Below are 23,709 nucleotides of genomic sequence, written 5' to 3'. Positions count from 1 at the left end.
TGCACACTGTAAACATAATCAAAACTTCGAAAACACGTGAAGAACTAGACCTTTAAAACTTGTTTCTTCTGTAGTTACATCGTGTACTAAGACTGAGGGAAAACTAAAAGTTGTGATTTTCCAGGCTAGGAGCTATACTCTCATTCCTGCATAATAATCAGGTGCAATGATATTACGCAGCGCCTGAAAATAGGCTAACATAACCAGTGGGACAACCTAATCTTCACTTATTCTGGTTCAGATTGATTAGGTTTAGGATCTGCGCCAAATTAAATATCTTCTGAATCGTCTCTCAGAAATGTCGCCATGGTTACAAGGCTCGCTGTGCAAGGCAGGTATTCATGTTGGTTATGTTAACAGAAGTTTGCCTATTTTCAGGCACTGTGTAAAATCATTGCGCCGCTGCACCCATTGGACGGCAGCAAAGTTCCCTGATTATTACACAGGAATGAAAGTATAGTTCCTAGACATATCGGTCTAGAAAATCACAACTTTTCATTTTCCATCGGTCTTAGTACACAATATAACTACAGAAGAGTCAAGTTTTAAATAGGAAAAAATATCAAAACTCTTTGATCATTTTTTAAATGCGATGCTAACGGTCTAATCAGATTCAATGATGTATGCTAAGCTTTGCTAAAAGTGCTACCGACAGACCCGGAGTGAATGGATTTGAAAACGGTAAAACTCAACTGTTTAACTCTAGGAGAGTTGGAAAATTTTATTTCAAAATTTCCCATGTTACTTAAAGGTGGGGTAGGTAGGACTGATCTAAAACACTTGTGTTCAAATTTGTTTAAACTTTCTTTATATGTCAATACATAATTAAAATGTAAGTTCTCTGAAAAGGAGAGCATAAAAATCGAGTGACTCTAGACTTTTTAATCTGCAATAAACACCGCTCATTATTTTCGTTCGGGACGAAACAAATGATTGGCTTGGGCGACTGTCACTCTCTCTCGCTACCATGGCGACCACCGCTTTCGCTACAGGATCTGCCCACGTGCGCGCGCTCGTTTGATTTGAGCAGTTCAAGAGGCCAGAAACCGAGGCAAAATAATGCTAGAGAAAGAGCATTCAAAATTCACAGTACATGGTTTTGCAGTCAGCGAAGGCAAACAATGCAAAAAAGGAAGACAGTACGAGAAAAGGCAATGCACAGAAAGTCTTTGGATAAACAAAGAAATCAAACTCGAGTGAATATCTGCGTGGCTTTCCAACGATGGTGAGAACTGAGGGACCTGAAACACGACTCATTGCTGGCTGTGTTTCTGCTGGACAGCTAATCTTTCATTTTGATTATACATTTTTTTGGTTTATGTTTTCATGAAGCATGAATCACTAGCACATGAAGCTGCCTAATATAGCTAACATAACATTACTTAGCATAAAGTTACAATATTATACACTGAGATGATAAATACTCAATATGCTTAGCTCAAGTTGATCGCTGTTGTGTTGAATTTCGCAAAATGTAACTTTAGATAACAAAATGCATGTGTAAAAGCCAGTACACCGCATCCAGGAACTTTTTTTTAGAACTAAGTTAGCTTTAGCTTTAGCTGCTAATCAAATGCTTTCATCATGGAAACTCTTACATGCAAAACACAGTGTATGTTATGAATCTTACACGAAATTCATCTTCATCACAGTATAACTGATGTTATGGGGGGGGGGGATGTATCAATGCTACTCGTTTTCTTTGCCTTGTAAATATAACTAGCTTGTTACCAAATCAAACAAAAATATATTTTAAACTTTACCAGTACTGGTATTCTAGCGTGATAGTGAGTACTAAAAGACATCTTATCTGTTTATATTCATACTGATAAAGTTAGATGTTTTATTACATGTGATTCTGACATGATGTGACTACATACACACCGCTCCTCTCAGGTCAATAATGCGTCTTCCAGCTGATTGGTCGGTGAGGCACGTTCATGTGTTTTGGGGGCGTGGCTTTGGGAAGAGCCCAGAAGGGAGAAGGAGGAGTGAATGGAAATAATGAGCTGTCTTTAAAACAGTCGTGAGAGGTCTACAGACACTCAATTATTATACTTTCTTTTTCAGAGTACTTACATTTTAATTATGCATTGACATATAAAGAACGTTTAAACAAATTTAGAAAAAAGTTTTTTAACCAATTCCTACTTACCCTACCTTTAAGTGCAGTTAAAAAAAACACTAAAAAAACTAAACTCTTCAATTTCAAAGTACATTTGTAATCATAAACTTAGACTCAAACTTTCTGTTCTAATGAAACCAAGGGAACTGGGTGGGTTTCCGTTCCCTACTTTTCGGTTATATTTTTGGTCTGCACGAATTAAACACACGTTAAGTTGGTTTCTTAACCGATCTGATTCACGATGGACTGGGATTGAATATTCAAAATGCTTTCCTAGACTGTTATGCTCACCGCAATTTATTCATAACGCAAAAAAGAAATGAATCTCTGACTATCTTTTTTTCACTGTGTCAAATATTTTGGTGTGGATGGATGTTTAGCTATTCCAAATAAGATATCTTTATCTTTTTTAAGTCTCCTATCTATCGCACTCAATCCTGATCTGAGTTTGGCCATTTATTTGATAATGGTCAGAGGAGGTCATTCCAGTCATTAAAGCAGGAATATAACCTGCCCAGTAAGGATTTTTATAAATGTCTTCAATTGCAGCACTTTTTAGAGTCATACTCAAAAGAAGGAAATAAACGATTTGATCTCACTGAAGTGGAAAATCAGCTTCTCTCTTCAGATACTCTTAAGATGAAGATATCTGAGTTATATGCTTATCTGTCTAATGTTGGTCCTTTAAATTTGACTCTCTGAGGGTGATATGGGAAAAGGACTCGGGATCAAATTTTAGTGATGAGGAGTGGTTATCTGATTGTACATGTGTTTTCCCCAAAGGTGTCTCAGTTTCAGCCCACAAACTAAATGATACATTTATCCACAGGACTTATCTAACTCCAGTTCGCCTTCATAAAATGTTCCCCAATTCTTCTCAGTTATGTTTCAAATGTAGGACAGGCATTGGCACAGTGACACATGTGTTTGGGGATTGTGATTAAATCAAAGGTTACTGGAAAGAGATCCATAAGATTATTCAAAAGATTATTGGAAAGACTTTTGCATCATCTCCAAATGTTTACCTTCTGAACTGTAAAGCTGGTCTGAGTCTTGACTGTGACAAATAAAGTGTACCGAACTTTTCTATTATATTTAGCAAAAAAATGTATTTTAATACTATGGTCAACTCCTCAGATACCCTCAGTTAATATGTGGATAAGTCCAGCCGCTGCTCTTTTACCTCTGGAAAAACTAGCTTATGATTTGCATCAAAGAGCTGTTGCTTTCTGGCGCACTAGGTCTTCTTTGTGGAACTTTCTGGAAGATGTTCAGTATCCTTTTGATTATTGTTGGTCTATAAAATGTCCCTGTTATTTATTTACTTTGATATGCTTTGCTGTATTATTATTTCTTATTTTGTTTGCATTTTATATGCCTTCATATGAACATGTATATCCAAAGACTGTAAGATGATATGGCTGTATGTGCTGTTGTGAGATACCTGTACCACTGGGTTGTGTTGTTGTAAAAAATATATTAAATACAGTTTTAAAAATTAAAACGAAAATTAATATTTTCCACAATAGTGGCGTGTTCCTTTAACATTCGTAGAGTCGCCACTATATCTACAGCCTCACAGCAAAAGAAATGATCTTTACTTGAGTTACTGTATGAGTTTGCGCTGTGAATGTGGTGAGATAAAGACGGGCAGCAAAACAATTCAAAAAGACAATAAGACAACGTGTTTCTCATTTGAACTTCTCCTGCTGCAATAAGAAAATTCTGCAGGAAAGCGATTAACTAAATTGAATCAAGCGATCATATCTGACTGCAAATATAGGGCTGTTTATGGATTCAAGGTGAGTCTCACCTCAATGTCTGGTCGTGCCAGTAGCAGAGAGATGTTGGTGCTGTTCTCTCTGGTCAGGATGGCCACGGCTTCCTCTCGGTTCTGGACATCCACCCCATTTATCTGAACACACAAGTTCACATCACATATGCTTATAAGTTCACATAATCCTTGCATCATCTGTAAGGTGTCTAGCAATTAAATATATATATATATATATATATATATATATATATATATATATATACAGTCTTGTTCAAAATAATAGCAGTACAATGTGACTAACCAGAATAATTGAGGTTTTTAGTATATTTTTTTATTGCTACGTGGCAAACAAGTTACCAGTAGGTTCAGTAGATTGTCAGAAAACAAATGAGACCCAGCATTCATGATATGCACGCTCTTAAGGCTGTGCAATTGGGCAATTAGTTGAATTAGTTGAAAGGGGTGTGTTCAAAAAAAATAGCAGTGTGGCATTCAATCACTGAGGTCATCAATTTTGTGAAGAAACAGGTGTGAATCAGGTGGCCCCTATTTAAGGATGAAGCCAACACTTGTTGAACATGCATTTGAAAGCTGAGGAAAATGGGTCGTTCAAGACATTGTTCAGAAGAACAGCGTACTTTGATTAAAAAGTTGATTAGAGAGGGGAAAACCTATAAAGAGGTGCAAAAAATGATAGGCTGTTCAGCTAAAATGATCTCCAATGCCTTAAAATGGAGAGCAAAACCAGAGAGACGTGGAAGAAAACGGAAGACAACCATCAAAATGGATAGAAGAATAACCAGAATGGCAAAGGCTCAGCCAATGATCACCTCCAGGATGATCAAAGACAGTCTGGAGTTACCTGTAAGTACTGTGACAGTTAGAAGACGTCTGTGTGAAGTATCACACATTTATCGCATACCAGGGATCATGGATCAGTTTGCATATGTTAAAATACTTGAAGAGGTCATGTTGCCCTATGCTGAAGAGGACATGCCCTTGAAACGGTTGTTTCAACAAGACAATGACCCAAAACACACTAGTAAACGGGCAAAGTCTTGGTTCCAAACCAACAAAATTAATGTTATGGAGTGGGCAGCCCAATCTCCAGACCTTAATCCAATTGAGAACTTGTGGGGTGATATCAAAAATGCTGTTTCTGAAGCAAAACCAAGAAATGTGAATGAATTGTGGAATGTTGTTAAAGAATCATGGAGTGGAATAACAGCTGAGAGGTGCCACAAGTTGGTTGACTCCATGCCACACAGATGTCAAGCAGTTTTAAAAAACTGTGGTCATACAACTAAATATTAGTTTAGTGATTCACAGGATTGCTAAATCCCAGAAGAAAAAAAAATGTTTGTACAAAATAGTTTTGAGTTTGTACAGTCAAAGGTAGACACTGCTATTTTTTTGAACACACCCCTTTCAACTAATTCAACTAATTGCCCAATTGCACAGCCTTAAGAGCGTGCATATCATGAATGCTGGGTCTTGTTTGTTTTCTGACAATCTACTGAACCTACTGGTAACTTGTTTGCCACGTAGCAATAAAAATATACTAAAAACCTTGATTATTCTGGTTATGGTTTTGTTTATTTTGCCCTAAAGAAGCTGCTTCACGCACAAAGTTAATAATCACAAAGTTGATGCATGAGGAGTTTTATTAAGAACCGGTATACAATCTTCTGAACAGGATCATTTATGTCATTTCATGTTTTCGTTTTTAATATACACTGTTATGTCATAAGTTCTTCTAGGCTGAACTCAATAAGTAAAGAACACATTAAATGTAAGATTCCTCTTATTATGATCCCTCTTATTTTAACCCTTAAGTGTATGAATGCTTAACTTATCATTATTACATATACGACACGGATCTATATCTAACACGGATGGATCTCTGTTATATAAACTCTCCTGATATTAGAGTAGTAATTAGAGAAGAATAAAATAAAGCATATTTTGTGACCTTGTGGAGCTTGTGAGGGTTCAGTTTGAGCAGATGTTTTATCCCATCATCATCATCACTGTCCTCATCAGAGCTCATTTCAGTTCATTCAGCATCTGCCTCATATTCACCATCTCAAACATATTCTCAAAACTATCATCTTCAGCATCTTCAGAATCAATATTTAGCTCTCCGACAGCTTCTTCAGCAGATCCACCATCAGTGACAGTGACAGTAATATTTGACTGCGTTCAGTTCTCGCTCTGCAGTAAATCTCTGAGCCATTTCAACTTTTGCTGATGATTCTTCCTATTCTTTTGTTTTCTGCCTGCGCTAACTATGAGTGAAACGTCACTTCATCATTGTGTCAGACATCGCCACCTTGAGGAATAAAGGTGAACTGCACTTATTCAGTCATCAGAGATTCAATTATTGTGCAGAAAAAAAATATACTTGCACTGTTACACACCTCGGGGTCTGTATAGTAAAAGTATACAAATTTTACCAAAAAACAACAACAATGTGTTTTCAAGGAAGCTGATCATTATTAGAGCACGTGTGTGTTCATTGTGTATCATTGATCTGTTTCCAGACAGATAATAATAAGATTGTTTGGCATTAGGTACCTGCAGTATTCGGTCTCCCTCACGGATCCGGCCATCCTTGGCAGCAATGCTGTTGGGGTTGACCTGCAGTGATGATACACAATCAGTGGCGGCGGGATGGCAGCTGGGTATTATATCACACGAATAAGCATTTCAAACTAAAAGTGTTGCATAGTGTAGATTTATACATTTTCAAGCGCGTCAAAACATTAAAACACATACAGTGGATATTAAAATCTACACACTCCCGTTAAAATAGCGGGTTTTGCGGTGTAAAAATGAAACAAAGATAAATCATATCAGACCTTTTGCACATTTAATGTACAAATGACAAGCTATGCAATGCCAATAAAAATCACATTTGGGAGATTTCAAAACAAAGTTTCGAACGGTTATGATTCGATTCATGATTCGGATCGCGTGTCAAACCGGCAAACTGCTGAAGTCACGTGACTGACGATCCGAATCATGAATCAATTCACTGATTCAGAACGGTTCGAAGCTTTGTTTTGAAATTGGCCCATCACTATATAAGTCGTTTTTTTTTTTTTTTTTCTTCTGGGTCTTATGGGTGTCCAACGACATTAGGGAAAATAAATTAATGACAGAATTTTCATTTTTGGGTGAACTAACCCTTTAATATAGAACGGTAATTAAACTGACTACCTGTACATCAAAGGGTTTTATACTACAGGGGCCGTTGAATGCTTGAATCGGATTGGCTGATGAACGTTCTGAGGTGTTCAATTATTTTTTGGGAAACGCACAGCGAGCGTAGTTCCAGGCAGCTCTCTTGACCGCATTACAGTCCCATATCACTTCGTATAGTTAACAGTAATAACGGAAAATTACAGGACTAAAAAAAAAACTACATGACAGACGATTTTCCCAAAGTTAGCCTATATAGTGTAGCAACTTAAAGGCTACACATGACATTTTTTCACTAGCGAGGTAATAACAGCGCTGTTCAGAGACGCACAGAGGTAGCCTAACTCACAACAGCTCTCTCTCTCTCTCTCTCTCTCTCTCTCTCTCTCTCTCTCTCTCTGTGTGTATGTGTGTGTCTGTCGCTCTCGCTCTCTTTCTAATAACTGCAGTAGAATGATATCGATGGCTCAAGCCCCCATTGCCAGCTTCAAAATGATGTTTTGGAACTAGCAAAAGAGCCGTTGGATGAGACGCAGAAGTAATAGTCCTACTCACAATAGCGATTTAAGTACAAAAACCGGACGAATCCATTTAAATATATCATCGGATTGATGTCTTGAGGTGTGGTAACCGTAGTGTAAGCGTTTCACGTCGTGACCGCATCACCACCTCGGATGTGCATTATTTTTCTAATAATTCAACGGCCCGGAGACAATTAATCCTTACTTATTGCACACCTTCCAGCCTATCAGAATTGAGCATTCAGACAGACCACTGAATAAATAATTAATAATGTAGAGTCTGTTTAAGTAAGATTATCTTGTGTGTTTACACTAAGTCTTGAGAGGTGAAATAATGTTCTGGATTTAATATGGCACTGTATTTAAAATAATGATTTATCGAATGCTGAAGCAGAAGGGCTTAGGTTCACAATCCTCCTTCATCCTTCATTCATAATTCATCGGTCAGCAGATTCCCATTATTCCCCAATTCTCACCTCACCCACGTAGATGCCCAGATCCTCTTCATCATCAGTGCGATAACACACCGTTAAACCGAGTTTATCTTGCTGACAAGATTTATACAGTTCCACCTCCTGGAGGAAAACGGAGAGAGAGAACTAAACAAACAGAGATAAGATGCTCCTCCACCAGTATTTCTATCGAAAATCAGCTTATTTGGTTTTAGAGGAAGTTTAAAGAAACAATGTTGACCTCATACTCCAGGTCGTCTTGTCTGTCCACCTCATGTTGACTAATGTCAAAGTAATCCGTTGGGTCATAATACACATGGTCCATTGGCGAGCTGAGGACAAAGATAAATCAAATATATAATGAACAGTGACACATGAAGTCTCAGAAATGCAGTGTTGGTGTTTGTAAAAGTGTAACCCTTATCTGAGGTTATATATATCATAGTATATCAACTATAATAAATAGTTTGGCTACATTTTATTTTAAGGTGTCGTTATTACAGTGTAACTACATTTATGCACGGCGTAATAATAATCAGCTCATTACTGTGTAAGTTTAGGATTTGGTTGAGGTTTTGTTTGGATTGGTGTATCTAATTATGCATAATTTACTGTTATTGCCTTGGTAAGTACATGCAACATGTTTAACAAGAACACTGTAATATAAAGTGTTACCAATATTTTTAAAGTTTGAAGTAAATACGGTATTTTGTAAGAACAGCCCTCAAAAAAAAAAGAAAAGCTTGTCCACATACTTATGTGATAGTATATATAATGTATTTAGTTATTTATTTACGGATGCATTAAAGGTGCAGTGTGCGAATTATAGCGGCATCTAGTGGTGAGGTTGTGAATTGCAAACGTCCACCGCTCACAGCACAGAGAAGCTACGGTGGCCGACACAGGACAAATATGTCTTTGTCTGAGACAGCAGAGAGAAGCTAGCACTCTGTAGAGAAGTTTGTCTGTTTAGGGCTACTGTAGAAACATGGCGGCGCAAAATGGCGACTTCACTGTAAGGAGACACGCGGTGTATGGAGATAAAAACGGCTCAAGATGATAAAACATAACGGTTCTAGGGGTGTCCCCAACTAAGGATTTACACATCCAAAACAGAAATGTCAAATCTTTCTATGGTCGACTGATTGTCAAATCATCTATGTGTGTGTGAATGGGTTGGGAGGGGCACGACACTAGTCAGCAGGAGGGTAAAACTATTTTTATTTTCCTTTACACACTGCACACATCAACTTTTAATAAAAGGTAATGTGGTAAACATTCGTAAAACGTTTTCTCATAACATTTTAAAGCCGCGATCGAAATACAGAACATCACAGAAATATATAAAAGAACATTTTGATAAATAAACCTAAAAAAAAAACCTGCCTAGAGAGGAAAAGAACACTTTGAGTGCGTTTACATGCACGTTCTTAAGCCTAAAGGGGGTCGCACACCGGGCGCAAAGCTCAACGCCGCGCCTCAGGATCTCACACCGGACGCGAAGCTCAGCGGCGCGCCTCAGGATCTCACACTGGACGCGAAGCTCAGCGCTGCGTCTCAGGATCTCACACCAGACGCGAATCTCGGCGCTGCGTCTCAGGATCTCACACCAGACGCGAAGCTCAGCGCCACGTCTCAGGATCTCACACCGGTCGCGAAGCTCAGCGCCACGTCTCAGGATCTCACACCGGTCGCGAAGCTCAGCACCACGTCTCATGATCTCACACCGGACGCGAAGCTCAGCACCACGTCTCAGGATCTCACACCGGACGCGAAGCTCAGCGCCACGTCTCATGATCTCACACCGGACGGGAAAGCTCAGCGCCACCGGACGCGGCGCTGAGCTTCGCGTCCGGTGTGAGATCATGAGACGCGGCGCTGAGCTTCGCGTCCGGTGTGAGATCCTGAGACGCGCCGCTGAGCTTCGCGTCCGGTGTGAGATCCTGAGACGCGGCGCTGAGCTTCGCGTCCGGTGTGAGATCCTGAGACGCGGCGCTGAGCTTCGCGACCGGTGTGAGATCCTGAGACGCGCCTTCGCGTCCGGTGTGAGATCCTGAGATCATGAGCGCCGCGTCTCAGGATCTCACACCGGTCGCGAAGCTCAGCGCCGCGTCTCAGGATCTCACACCGGTCGCGAAGCTCAGCGCCGCATCTCAGGATCACACACTGGTCGCGAAGCTCAGCGCCGCGTCTCATGATCTCACACCGGTCGCGAAGCTCAGCGGCGCGTCTCAGGATCTCACACCGGCCGCGAAGCTCAGCGCCACGTCTCATGATCTCACACCGGACGGGAAAGCTCAGCGCCACGTCTCATGATCTCACACCGGTCGGGAAAGCTCAGCGCCACGTCTCATGATCTCACACCGGTCGGGAAAGCTCAGCGCGGCGTCTCAGGATCTCACACCGGACGCGAAGCTCAGCGCCGCGTCTCAGGATCTCACACCGGACGCGAAGCTCAGCGCCGCGTCTCAGGATCTCACACCGGACGCGAAGCTCAGCGCCGCGTCTCAGGATCTCACACCGGACGCGAAGCTCAGCGCCGCGTCTCAGGATCTCACACCGGTCGCGAAGCTCAGCGCCGCGTCTCAGGATCTCACACCGGTCGCGAAGCTCAGCGCCGCATCTCAGGATCTCACACCGGTCGCGAAGTTCAGCACTGTGTCTCAGGTATCTCACACCAGGCAGACGTGAACATTATATACGCCCAAGGTCAATTTTAAATCGACTTCTGACAGAAGAGCTGCACGATGGGTGTATCTTGTAGCACAGGGTGAAATCAGTAAGTACATTAACGATTTGAGGGAAATATAAATTTAATATAAAACCTTGAAATGGTGCTCTGTGGCACGGCAGGATTTTAAACAACTTCCTGAATGCCGCCGCCATTGTGTGTGCACTCATTGAAAAGAATGTGTTCGAATTTTAAAGGTGTGGCGCGTGCAGTGTGAAGCTCAGCGCCCTTAAATGGGCCGCAGACCGGACGCGCCACGTCTTTAAAATATTGAGCACCCCCATATTGCCAAAATGGTATGATCCTTGTTTCATAACACCCACGAAGATTCGTCCGTGAGATCGTGGTTGAATCCGGCTCCGCATATCGATGCATCGAATCTTCGACTATTCGGGGTCACACCCTAAACGGTTCATTGCGTAAGGTCTTTATACTCCACTGAAAACATAGTTATGTGTATTATATTTCTTTTCTGTCAATATATCCTCATAAATTTTACATACTGCACCTTTAAACAGAAATTGGAAGTAAGGACATTTATAATAATATAATATTACCCTCATTTTTTATATCATAATTTCCACAAAAAAATGTTCGGCAGCACAACTGTTTTCAGCACTGATTATAATTAGAAATGTTTCATGGCCATTAAATAAAAAATTCAGCTTTGAACACACAGGAATAAATTACAGTTTACAATATATTCACATAGAGATTTTTTTAATTGTAATACTATTTGACAATATTACTGTTTTACTGTATTTTAATTGATGTGAAGAAGAGACTTCTTACAAAAACATTAAAAAATGTAACCAACACCAAACTTTTGAATGGTAGTGTAATTAGTAATGTAAGTCCATGATCATAATAGCATTGCTTTTAAAAGTAAAGCTCCCTGTGTGCTCAAAGCCACACTTACAGCTGGCTGAAGAGGTATGGCTCAGGCATGGGCGGCAGTGGAGGTGAAGGAGGTGACGCGGGTCTGTTGTGATGGGCCGGCCTGCCTAATGTCACCATGTGCTGGAAGCTGATATCTGTCTGCGTCCCGCTGTCCACACAGTCAGCCGTTACCGCTAGCCCTCCAGCAGCTCCAGGCGCGCCTGCTTTCCTCCTCTGACTCCACCTCATGTTTCGCCGACAGCGCAGCGCATGCAGGCTCTGGTCCTGAGACAGCCGGGACAGCTCTTTACCGTTCACCTGCATTCATGGACAAACACAGATGCTCAGATTACCACTTTGAATTTTAACATACGCCTATTAGATGTTAAAGGGATCAAGTCGTCAACTTTTCCTTGATATTTTGAAATGAAAATATACAGTACTCTTACAAGTCTACATTTACACAAAATGTCAAATTATGAATCTAATTAATATATTGTGGTTGAGACCAGACTCTTGGAAGAAACTTTCATTTACTTATTATTTTTAATTATTATTAGTTTCTTAAATTTGTTTAATTTGAGTTACATTTTATGAATTAAGCAGCTCACAAACATATTTTATCACTAGTAAAAAAGAAGCAGGGTACATTACTGACTATAAGCAACTTTGCAACTACATGTCAACTAACTCTTTTAGAGTATTTGTAGACTTTTAGGTTAAGGTTTAAGTACAAGGTGACATGTAGTTCAAATAAAATCTAAATAAAGTGTTGAACTTTATGCAATGTTTTAGGTATTATGCAACTATCAAATACATGTATCTATAGAACCTCTTAGAATCTCTAAAATTAAGTCAAACTTACATTAAACCTTTAAGAGTGCACTGTTATTTTAGTATTATATTTATATGCTATTATAGTTTTATATTTATATTTTCATTTTTTAGCAATTCGCTTTAATTTTCTTTTATTTAGGGTTTAGTTTTTGTAATTGTAGTAGGCAAATTTATATTTTTCATATTTTATAGTTAATTTTCAGCTTTATTTAAATAATATTCAATTAATTTTTATATTTTTAGTTAACAATAAAAACTTCCGTTCTTATCTTATCATTTTGGAGCAAGAAGCACCAACACCAAAGTGCTTAAGTCTTAAGTAGACTTAAAGGGAAAAATAAAATCCCAAAATGCATAGGATAGTGACCCCTTTAACCGATCATTTTTAATATACAGGAATACAGACAAAGGCCCAATCACACTAAGAACGATGACTACAGCCCACTGAACAAAATTATGAATGCAACACTTTTTGTTTCTGTCCCCATTTTTCATGAGCTGAAACTCAAAGACTTTTTCTATGTACACAAAAGGCCTATTTCTCTCAAATCGGTCTAAATCGGTGTTAGTGAGCACTTCTCCTTTGCAGAGATAATCCATCCACCTCAAAGGTATATCACAATGCTGATTAGACAGCATGATTATTGCACAGGTGTGCCTTAGGCTGGCCACAATAAACGTGTAAAGATTTTTTTTCTTTTTTTTTCTTTTGTGTACTTGAGTTAAGCTCATGAAAAATGTGGGCAAAAACAAAAAGTGTAGCATTTTATAATTTTGTTCAATGTATAAACAAATTTTTTTTCAGATAATGACCAATAAAAACATTGACAGGCCAGCCAATCAGAATCCATTCGACTTTAAAGGGCGTGTGCATTTAAATCGTCAGATGACAAAACTGCAGCGCATGCGAACAGAGGGTATGCACGTGACATCGGTTACGCCCACTGAGTGGCAAAGAGACAGAGGAAGCATTGGTTTTCAGCTTGAAATCAGCGAAAAGCACACAAAACCAGTGCCAGAAGTGGAGGGGTCGGGGGGGGGTCTTATAAATCTTGAATAAAACTTTTGTTTTCTATTCTTGACAAGAGGTCACACACGCTTTAAAACATGCAGGATTCACTCTCGAAATTTTGACTGACAGTGATAAATATGTAAACATGTAAATGAAATCAGGCTCATATAAATCAGGAAAACCCGATTCCTGGCTGCGTGTCAATATCCATGGATCACAGGATCTTTGCCAAGTTGTAAGTAACACAATATTGAGTCCAACTTTTAGTTTACACTGATAACCGTTTGTTTTACTCGCGTTTTACCATATAATCAGTCAGGCTGAAAGGGCCCGTTCTGGTGGGAAAGTGACGGCAATGCATACCCTCTATAAAACTGAACGCTATCGTTATTGACGACAGTCTTCACAATGTGAGGTAGAGAACAAATTCAACATAAAAGTGCATAGACTGGATGTTAATGAGATAGATTTGTTAACAGACTAACAGTATGAACAGCTGTTGAACGCTCATCAATGAACATAAAACACATTTAATAAACACTCACTGATGTACCAGATGGGGTTAGTTAAAGTGATAGTTCACCCAAAATTGACAATTTCATCATTATTTACCCTCCTCCATGTTGCTACAAACCTGTATGACTTTCTTCTTGCTTTGGTTCGAAGAATGTTTCTGTTGTTTCGGACACAATGAAAGTCAGCAGTGTCCAAAACAGCATTGGACCTCATTGACCATCATTATAGACAAAAAAAGACATTTCTCAAAATATTGTTTCACAGAAGAAAGAAGTTCATACAGGTTTGAAACGAAATGAGGGTGAATAAATGATGAGCACTTAACAAAACGTAACATCTAAACATATCTACAATTGCAAGGATCACACAACATTTAGCTACACAACACTCATATACATTTAAAAAACAAAACCTTTAATCCGACCTCCCCATTAAAAGAGCGCAGCATGCCGTTTATCTGCCCCCTCTGTGGGTAGAAAGAGGAAAGTATTAAGCATATCCAAGTAGAAAGTCCTGTTCATTTAGTGCTGAGGAGACAGTCGAGAAACTGCACTCGGCAGAATAAATCTCATGGTGATAAATGACCACAATACTCAAGATCTGCAGGGAAGAGGGTTTTAAAGTGCTCAGTATGAAGGATATAGTAGCCTATTGTAGACACCATATACCCTATGGTATGAAACTCTTAAAGACAGTGTTTGTTTTATACAAAATGCCTGATTTACATCGTAGACGTTGATTCACATGTCGGCCATGCCCTTAGTTACTCCAGACAGCTATTTACTCACAGTTTGTGTCTAGCCTTGCAAAAAAGAAGTGCAATTAATTGTATTGAATGTGGACTTGTAGTGTAATGAGGGTTGCACTTTATTTTACAGTACGTTTGCTTACAGTGTACCTACCTGAGAAAGTACTGGTTAATAAGTTATGGGTTTAGGGTTAGTACACATTTATAAATTACTTTAATAAGTACGTAGTATGTGGAACAGGACTGTAAAATAAAGTGCTACTGTACTAAGGATATATTTTTTAAAAACCTGTAATTACAGATATTATTAATGAATTATTAAATGAAAGGCCATTTAAGAGCACTTAAAGAGTGTGTTTCCTGATGTGTTGACTAACATACTAAAGCACATATAATTGATTATAGTTTAAATGTAGTTTATTTAATAAAAATAAATGTACTAAATTGCAACTTACAAATCAATTTATAAACATGACAACAGCAATTAAAATATATTTTAGTTGACCATGAATGCTTTTCAGTACATTTAGCGATACCATATTTGAACCATACTTCAAAAACAATAGAAGTTATTATGAAATTACATATAGGGGAGACCGGGTATGGTTGTAACACTTTTTCTTCAGCACCTAAAACTATCCTTTTTTTTTTAGCTACACGTCTGAAACCTTGAGGCAAAGTACCCATATTTGTCTACTACAAAACGCAAAACATTTTATTTCTTCATTTAAATGACTTAGTGAGATGAAGACAAATACTAATAATTGGTATATATATATATATATATATATATATATATATATATATATATATATATATATATATATATGTGTGTGTGTGTGTGTGTGTGTGTGTGTGTGTGTGTGTGTGTGTGTGTGTGTGTGTGCGCGTGTGTGTGTTAGAACAAATTAACATAAACATAAGCATCCTGTAGAATTATTAAAATCACAAAAATGTTCTTAGTTGTATGTAAGTGGATGGTTGTTTCAAAACACGTGTTACAACCTCCCCCGCCACTGTCATTCATTGTTTAGCTAGTTGTATTAGCATGCTGCTTTGAAATTAGCAGGAGGTTGATACACTATGCTTTACTAGAGAAACTACACTTTGACCTGATATAACTCAATAATTATCTACAACGGTAGAAGTACATTATTATTTTTTTATTACCCCTGAAGTATATTTTCTGCAGGAGCTTCAGGAGAGATAGCCACACCGACTGGAAAACCTCCATGTGGAATCGTAAGGTAAGCCAGAGAAAACTGAAACTTGTCATATGACTCCTATCTTATCCGTGATTCGTGGAATTGGAAGTATTACAACTCTCCCCATGTTACAACTATACCCTAGCCTGACAAGCCAGAGCCACATCAAGATGTTTGGTCTGGAAACTCTCCATTGACAGCTCAATCTGAGGGGCAGATAAACGGTTGTCTTTCAAACTCCCTCTGCACGCGATAGGATAGCGCTACACCAACCAGAGCAACGAAGAAGGTGAAACAGAGCTAGGTGACAAATTAAACTTTCGCCGTATCCGGTCAGCCAAACTCTGAACATCTTCTCTTTTTAAGAATGACTTCAGTGCCGTTCTTTGTCCTTTTCTCAGAGAAAAGCTTAACTCCAAGTCTTCCAGAGTCGCGGTCAAAGCCGATTTCGAAAGATCGCCGTTCGCCAGTTTATTTTCACTAGAAGCACGCAATCGCAACTCTGCCGTCATTATGTTAAGCCCCGCCCACCAACTCTGTTACACGATGTGATTGGCCCGACCAGAGTTTGGCTTTTACAGCTCAGAAGTGTATTGAAATTTGCTAGACGATTCTCGCGGCAGATTAGATTTGCTGCCGCTAGGGTGCGTCTAGATTTCTAGGCTAACAATACCCAGTCTTCCCTACTTAAATCCCACTTAAATGTGCAGTGTGTAGTATTTATGAGGATCCATTGACAGAAATGCAATATAATATACAAAACTTTGTTTTCAGTGGAGTATAAAGACCTTATATAATATACCGTTATGTTTTATTACCTTGAGCCATTTCTATCCCCATACACCGCGGGTCTCCTTCATGAAGTCGCAATTTTGCGCCACCATGTTTCTACAGTAGCCCTAAACAGAGCGCTAGCCACTCTCTGCTGTCTCAGACGACGACATTTTTGTCCAGTGTCGGCCACCGTAGCTTCTCTGTGTGCTTCGAAAGGGAGGGGTGAGCGGTGGACGTTTGCAATTCACAACCTCACCACTAGATGCCGCAACAATTCACACACTGCATCTTTGTAAAAAAAGCAAGTTCTACAAACTGCAATTAATATAAATTTAAATAATAATACATTTCTATTTAATTGCAATTAGCATGAAGTTATGTGTCTGAAAACATTACATTCAGTTAAGTACATTATTATTTTTTACACACTTAAGTACATTATTTTTTGTTATGTTATTTATATTATGAATACTCTGTTTAAAAGTATGTAGTGTATTTCCTTTTCAGACGAGTACTTGAATAATACATTGCAGAAAAAACTAAATTTGGAGAGTAAGTACAGGGAGGCTGTAGGAGGATCATCTTTGACCTCTGACCTTTCCCAGAAGCTAATGAAGCACTAGCGTGTGTATGAATGCGCTCCCACCTAAATTATTCCACTGTGCTTGTAGCGAGGTATGGTTGACAAGTGTAATCCCCGCGGCGAGAGAGATTGGTAATTAGGGATTAGTGTGCTAATATTCGCCAGGATTCTGATGGAAACAGCGCGAGTTTCAGACTCAGGTCGGAGTGGGCGGCTTCATCAAAGAACACAGAGCTGCTCCAACACCCAGAGCACAGACACGTTTCCTCGCTCGCTCTCCTCCTCTGGTGACTCAAATGCAAATTATCATGGTCTAAATCCTGTGTAAAGCTGTGGAGTTAGTATGAAGTTATTCCTCATCCTCACGGATGCACATGTTTCTGAAAGAGTAATGGATGATCATTAATAGGCCACACCGAACCTGCTCTCTAATTTATAAATTGTCAAACATACTATTGTGCCCAGTGATTTGTGCACAACATTCATTACATGCACAATGCAAGTATGCCAAGTTTTGTATTCTTAGTGTTTCCACAAGGCATTGGTTTAAACTTTCGGTAATACTTTGGGTCCTATCATACACCCGGCGCAATGCGACGGCAGGCGCAACACAAATATGCTTTGCTAGTTTCAGCTCGAGGCAGTTCTCATTTTCACGTCCAGCGTTGTTTAAATATCAAATGCACTCGCTCCCTTCAATTCACCCATGGGCGGGCTGGTCTGAAAACCAGGTGTGTTTAGGCGCATTGTTGGTGTGTTTCTATTTTGAGGAATTGAAAACGACTGACAAATTGACCAACAAATACCTTAAGTCTAAAGTCAATAGACCTTAAGTCTTAAGTCAATAGAGCTGTATTTTTAGTGTTATTTAAAGGGCGCGTTAGTAATATGTGCTTATAGGTGGAATTTGCAAGTGGAAAGAATGAATGCTTCTCTAGAGAGGAATCCTATTATTTCTAATATTTAAAAATGTTTGTGTGCTGCTGCGCATCCCTGTGTGTGTAATAAGCAGAGTGTACGTGCATTGTGTACCCCCCTACAGGCGCATATTATTAACGCGCCCTTTAAATATAAAAACTGACTTTGGAGCAGGTTTTTGTTGGTCAATGGCACAGTCGTTCTCAATTCCTCAAAATAGCAACACGCCAACAATGGGTGCACAGATAGGCGCGGGTGCATTCATTAGACAAAATTACAGAAGATGCTGGATTGTCAAAGGTAGCAATAGTGTAGGGGTAATGCGTGGCAGAAATTTTTGACGCAAATAGCCCCGTGTTCAAATCCGCCTTTTGCTGAACTCGCTCCACTCCCTTTTCCCATCACATATCAGATCGGAATGGTATTTATTTTTCAATTAAAATGAAAAAAATAAATCCGAAAAGTGGAAATAAAGTGTCTAACGTGTGTTTAATAACCGTGTTTATCGGTTAGGAATTATTTAATTTATCGGTTAGGAATCAGATATCATTAGGAAGCATGGCGTTAGTTTTCATTGTTATGCTGACGATACTCAGCTCTATATTTCCTCACGCCCTGATGAAACCTACCAATTCACAAGATTAACGGAATGCATAGCTGATATAAAAAATTGGATGAATAGTAATTTCCTGCAACTTAATTCAGATAAAACTGAATTTTTAATTATTTGGACAGAAAAGCTCCACAAGTAGTAACCGAGAATACTGTCTAACACTCGATGACTGCTCTGTCAAGCCCTCGTCGTCAGTGAGGAACCTGGGTGTGCTCTTTGATACCAATCTTTCATTTGAAAGCCACGTTTCTAGCATCTGTAAAACTGCATTCTACCATCTTAAAAATATATCTAAATTACGGCACATGCTTTCATTGCAAAATTCTGAACAGTTAGTACATGCGTTCATGAGCTCAAGGCTAGATTATTGTAACGCTCTACTGGGTGGTTGCCCTGCTCACTTAATAAATAAACTCCAGCTGGTCCAAAATGCAGTAGCTCGAGTTCTTACTAGAACCAGGAAATATGATCATATTAGTCCAGTTCTGTCAACACTGCACTGGCTCCATATTAAACATTATATACATTTAAAATTTTTGCTTATTACTTACAACGCACTAAATGGTTTAGCTCCACAGTACTTAAACAAGCTCTTAACACATTATACTCCACCACGTCTATTGCGGTCTCAAAACTCTGGCCAGTTGATAATAGATATGGGAAACAAATGCGGAAGAGAAGACAACGCTGAATAAAGTCGTAGTTTTTGTTATTTTTGGACCAAAATGTATTTCCGATGCTTCAAGAGTTTGTGATTAACCCACTGATGTCTCATATGGACTACTGTGATGATGTTTTTATTCCCTTTCTGGACATGGACAGTATAGTGTGCATACACTTAGATACACTCTCAGACTAAATATAAAATATCTTAAACTGTGTGTGAAGATGAACAGAGGTCTTACGGGTGGGGAACGACATTAGGGTGAGGAGTTAATGACATCAATTTCATTTTTGGGTGAACTAACCCTTTAATGCCCTTTAATGCCGAGTGACTGAATTCTGTGTACAGTATTATTATGTAGTAGGCACAGACTCTATGCGGGGCATTTTCTGACAAAGGCCTTGTCATATAAACTGGTTTGTCCCTCTCACATCCATTTCACCCACAGCATTAGTGCTGCTCTGTTGTGCCCAAATGTGCCACATTTGGCTTGAGGATTCATCGTCCCTCAGCTTTTAATAGTCTTGCTGCAAAGGCCACTTTTCTCCGCCGTCTTCCCGTTATATCATTTCCAAGGATACGACCGTCAGGGGCACTGGCTTTCATAAACGCGATCATGCACACAGTTTAACACGCCTTCCCTAGTCAGAGCTATAAACACACACACATAGTTGGAGCGTAGTTTAGACGGACGGTTTAATTAACAGTAAGCGATGATTTATAATATAGGAGATGTCCTCATCTCCGGCACGGAGGCATAACCGTGTCCCCAGACACTAATTCGAGCGGGCGTAATGCAGAATACATCTCTAGCCACACGCCCGCTCCTGTAGCTGCAGGGTTACAGGGCCAGAGACAGATAACTGACTGCAGAGGGACAGAGATATAGGTGTAGAGTGAAGAGACAAAGGCGAGCGGCTGGTCTTCAGTATTCCTTCTGAAGCTGGAATAAAGAGAGCAGAAGGGGGATGGAGGGGAAGTTCAAAGAAGGTGACAGACAGAGAGAAACAAAACAGAGGGGGAGGGAAGAGAGCATGATGGGGAGAGACCCACTCTCCTGCCTACATGGCCAGCATTATGACCATGACTATCACAGGGGTTTTGATTGATTTTATTTTATTCATTGTCTTGTTGATATTATTTCTTCTTTCATTTGTTTCCCTGCAGCTTTAATGAGGGGAGCAGACGCTACTGTTAATGCGGTTATTTTATAAAGAGGTTTGATGACACAACATGCCCGACAGAGACTGGAAGTCTGCCTCCACGGCAAAATAACGGCTACACACGTTTTTCAAATTCATTATACCTCTCTCATGCTGTGTCTTTCTAAACTTCTGAATCAGGTTTGTATTCTCTTAATCTTTGGCTGATGTTTCCTCAACCATCATAGGTATAGATAGAAGTCCACCCCAATAATTGGAAATTGTTGTTGATATTTCTTTATGCTGCTCTCCATCGCGCACCGCTCCATTTGTTGTTAGGATGGCAGACCGTTTAAAAATGTATTTTTTTAGTCTGCCACAGCGGCCTATTAGCGCTTGTCAATGTCAAAATGATGGACAATCAGATCAAAGATGGCGGTGCTTAATATTAGATTATATAGACTCATGTTAAATCTCAATGCCACGCTTTTAGTTTTTACAGTGAAAGAGTGTGTGTGTGGTAAGATAAAAGCTGCCAAACATTTAATATTTGACAGCTGTTTTACGATACAAACAAGACATACAAACCAGAGGGAATATGTGCATATTTTTAAATAAAATATTATTTGCTAAGAATTTAAATGGATTACTTCACAACTACGTAGGTTCACAACTAAGTAAAACTCTTAATTTGACATGTTACAAAGCGTACTTAAGTATGTCTAGAAACTTCTCAAAGCTCACTTTAAGCTGCACTATGTCACTTTTCCGTCCGCTAGAGGGCGCCCATTCAAAACAAAGGATTAGTTTGACGATGCCAAGTTTAAGCACAGAATCTTGGGATATATGGTCTTCACCTCACAGCCGGAGGGAAAGAATCGGGAAAGAACTCGGGCAGAAATAATGATCATGGATGTGATTATTAACATTACTGTTGTATGAAGCAGAGCAGGACCGAGTGTTGAGGAGCTGAGCAAGGCCACTGGAGAGATTGTTTCGCAAACACACGGCTCACGAGCGGCAGGACTATGACGGGACACAGTCGCCGGCGCCATTTCCTCTTTTCCAGTCATGAGTATGAGCAGTGATGCCAGTAACGCGTTACTCTAATCTGACTACTTTTTTCCAGTAACGAGTAATCTAACGCATTACTATTTCCAAACCAGTAATCAGATTAAAGTTACTTATCCAAGTCACTGTGAGTTACTATTTTAGTCATTTTCCTTAGTAAAAACCGACAGCTTATCAAAGTTCTCAGCCCGAGTCCGGCTGGAGCCCGTGTTTTTTATTTATTTATTTATTTATTTATTTATTTATTTTTACATTGTTGCAGCCATTAAAATAGTTCAGTTTTGTTTTTAATGTCAAAGTAGTTATTTTTCGTTTCGTTTTTTATTATCCTAATTTTGTTTGTTAAATTAAAGTTTATATAGGCAAGACAATTCAAGAGTTGGTTTGAGAGACTAGGCTATTAAACATGCGGTTAACTCACTGGGTCGTCACATAAAAAAATGTAAACTTTAATTTAACAAACAAAAATTGCTCTAAACATTTTTCTAAATGAACTTAATAAAGAAACAAAACGAAATATAACTACTTTGACATTAAAAACAAAGTAGGCTAGTTTTTATACCACCACAAAGGCATTTTTGACGAGCTGAGGCAGGCTGATAGATTAGCCTACTGCTCGCAACGGCGCTCAAAAAAACCCGAAATGGGCTACACAATCTAAAAAAAAAAAAAAAAAGTACATGCAGGTTGTCTTATAGCTTACCTTACACTTCAGCAAAATTAATATAAATCCGATCTTCAATTCCCGCGGTATATGCTCATTTAACGGAGTTCACATCAAAGCAAAAGATTCCAGCATTTTATTCAGCAGCTCATTTCAAATTCAAAGATCGCAATATGAGAGAGAGCGACCTAAGCACTGGTAAGATCATTAGTCTCATTAATTTATATATAAGATGATTGTGTTTTGTGTGACTTATTTTAAAGTTTCATTTACGGCCATATGCGTTGGCTTGCTTTACTCATCTGCAGCGATGTTGCAGTTGCACCATCATATCTATCTGACTACAACATTACACGCTCTCACACATTTATTTTTTAATTATTTGCCAGGAGTAAAATTAACACATGTGGTTTAAACAACCAGATATATTTACATTTGTCCGGTTTAGTTTGAAATGCTTTCATGCACCTTCTGAATTGGTTTGTTTGAGTGATCGGAATTAAATACGTCTCGAAAGACTCTCGGAAGGCATTTAGGCCTACTCCTGGTCATTTCGCAATCAGATAAATTCCTGGTCAGAGAAAACGAATGAAGGAACCAGTTGTAAAAAGGCCATAACTATAGCAGCTGCACTGAAGAAACGGACAGTGGCGCAAGCTATCATGGTCTCATGTTGTTTCCACCAGCACATTTCATTGTTCATTTTAATTATTAAAATAAATATAAAACGATGGAGAAGCCTAAAAAAAGGGGCGTAAAAAAGTCGGGGCCGTCAGTCTCGGGCATAAATGCAATAAAGTGTGTTGCCAAAAACGGTTGTCATTTCTATTTTGAGGCGGCAGCGGTGTTGTCAGCAACTGCTGAATGTAACTAATAAAGTAACTTGTAATCTAACTTAGTTACTTTTAAAATCAAGTAATCTGTAAAGTAACTAAGTTACTTTTTAAAGGAGTAATCAGTAATCAGATTACTTTTTCAAAGTAACTGTGGCAACACTGAGTATGAGGTAACGCAGCTCTGTTTATCATATTAGATACCTCTGAGTGTGTTTAAATGATGTTATGACGTTACTCTGTGCGTTCGCTCAGCGGCTGCTGTGACACTTGATCACACTGCTAAGAGTAAAGCGCTTCTGCAGAATAAAACCGGAAACCGAGACTCCTGACACAATTGAAGAAAAAAAAAATCAACAGAAATTTTAATTTAGAGACGATATTAAGATGATCAACATTATTATGTCAAAAGAAGTCTACAAAATAATGTTTTCAACTTA

The 23,709-nt window shown here is 39.1% G+C and overlaps 1 protein-coding gene across 4 annotated transcripts in view; it reads right to left on the bottom strand.

The window, feature by feature from the left end:
• The window catches only part of LOC137078976 (PDZ domain-containing protein 4), a 112,812-nt gene that overhangs the window by 6,956 nt on the left and 82,147 nt on the right, over positions 1-23,709 (bottom strand). For 2 of the 4 annotated variants that reach the window (XM_067446854.1, XM_067446853.1), the window contains 5 exons: positions 11,730-12,007; positions 8,321-8,411; positions 8,104-8,202; positions 6,480-6,542; positions 3,939-4,040 (listed from right to left, as the gene is read on the bottom strand). In XM_067446854.1, the coding sequence (XP_067302955.1) occupies positions 3,939-4,040; positions 6,480-6,542; positions 8,104-8,202; positions 8,321-8,411; positions 11,730-12,007 (633 nt within the window). Of the gene's footprint in view, positions 1-3,938; positions 4,041-6,479; positions 6,543-8,103; positions 8,203-8,320; positions 8,412-11,729; positions 12,008-14,466; positions 14,521-23,709 lie in introns of all 4 variants that reach the window. The other 2 variants (XM_067446851.1, XM_067446850.1) reach the window with 2 other exon arrangements.

This window comes from Pseudorasbora parva, chromosome 6 (genome assembly GCF_024679245.1).
Source record: "Pseudorasbora parva isolate DD20220531a chromosome 6, ASM2467924v1, whole genome shotgun sequence".
Lineage (NCBI taxonomy): Eukaryota > Metazoa > Chordata > Actinopteri > Cypriniformes > Gobionidae > Pseudorasbora > Pseudorasbora parva.
This window is presented reverse-complemented; position numbering and strand designations above follow the sequence as displayed.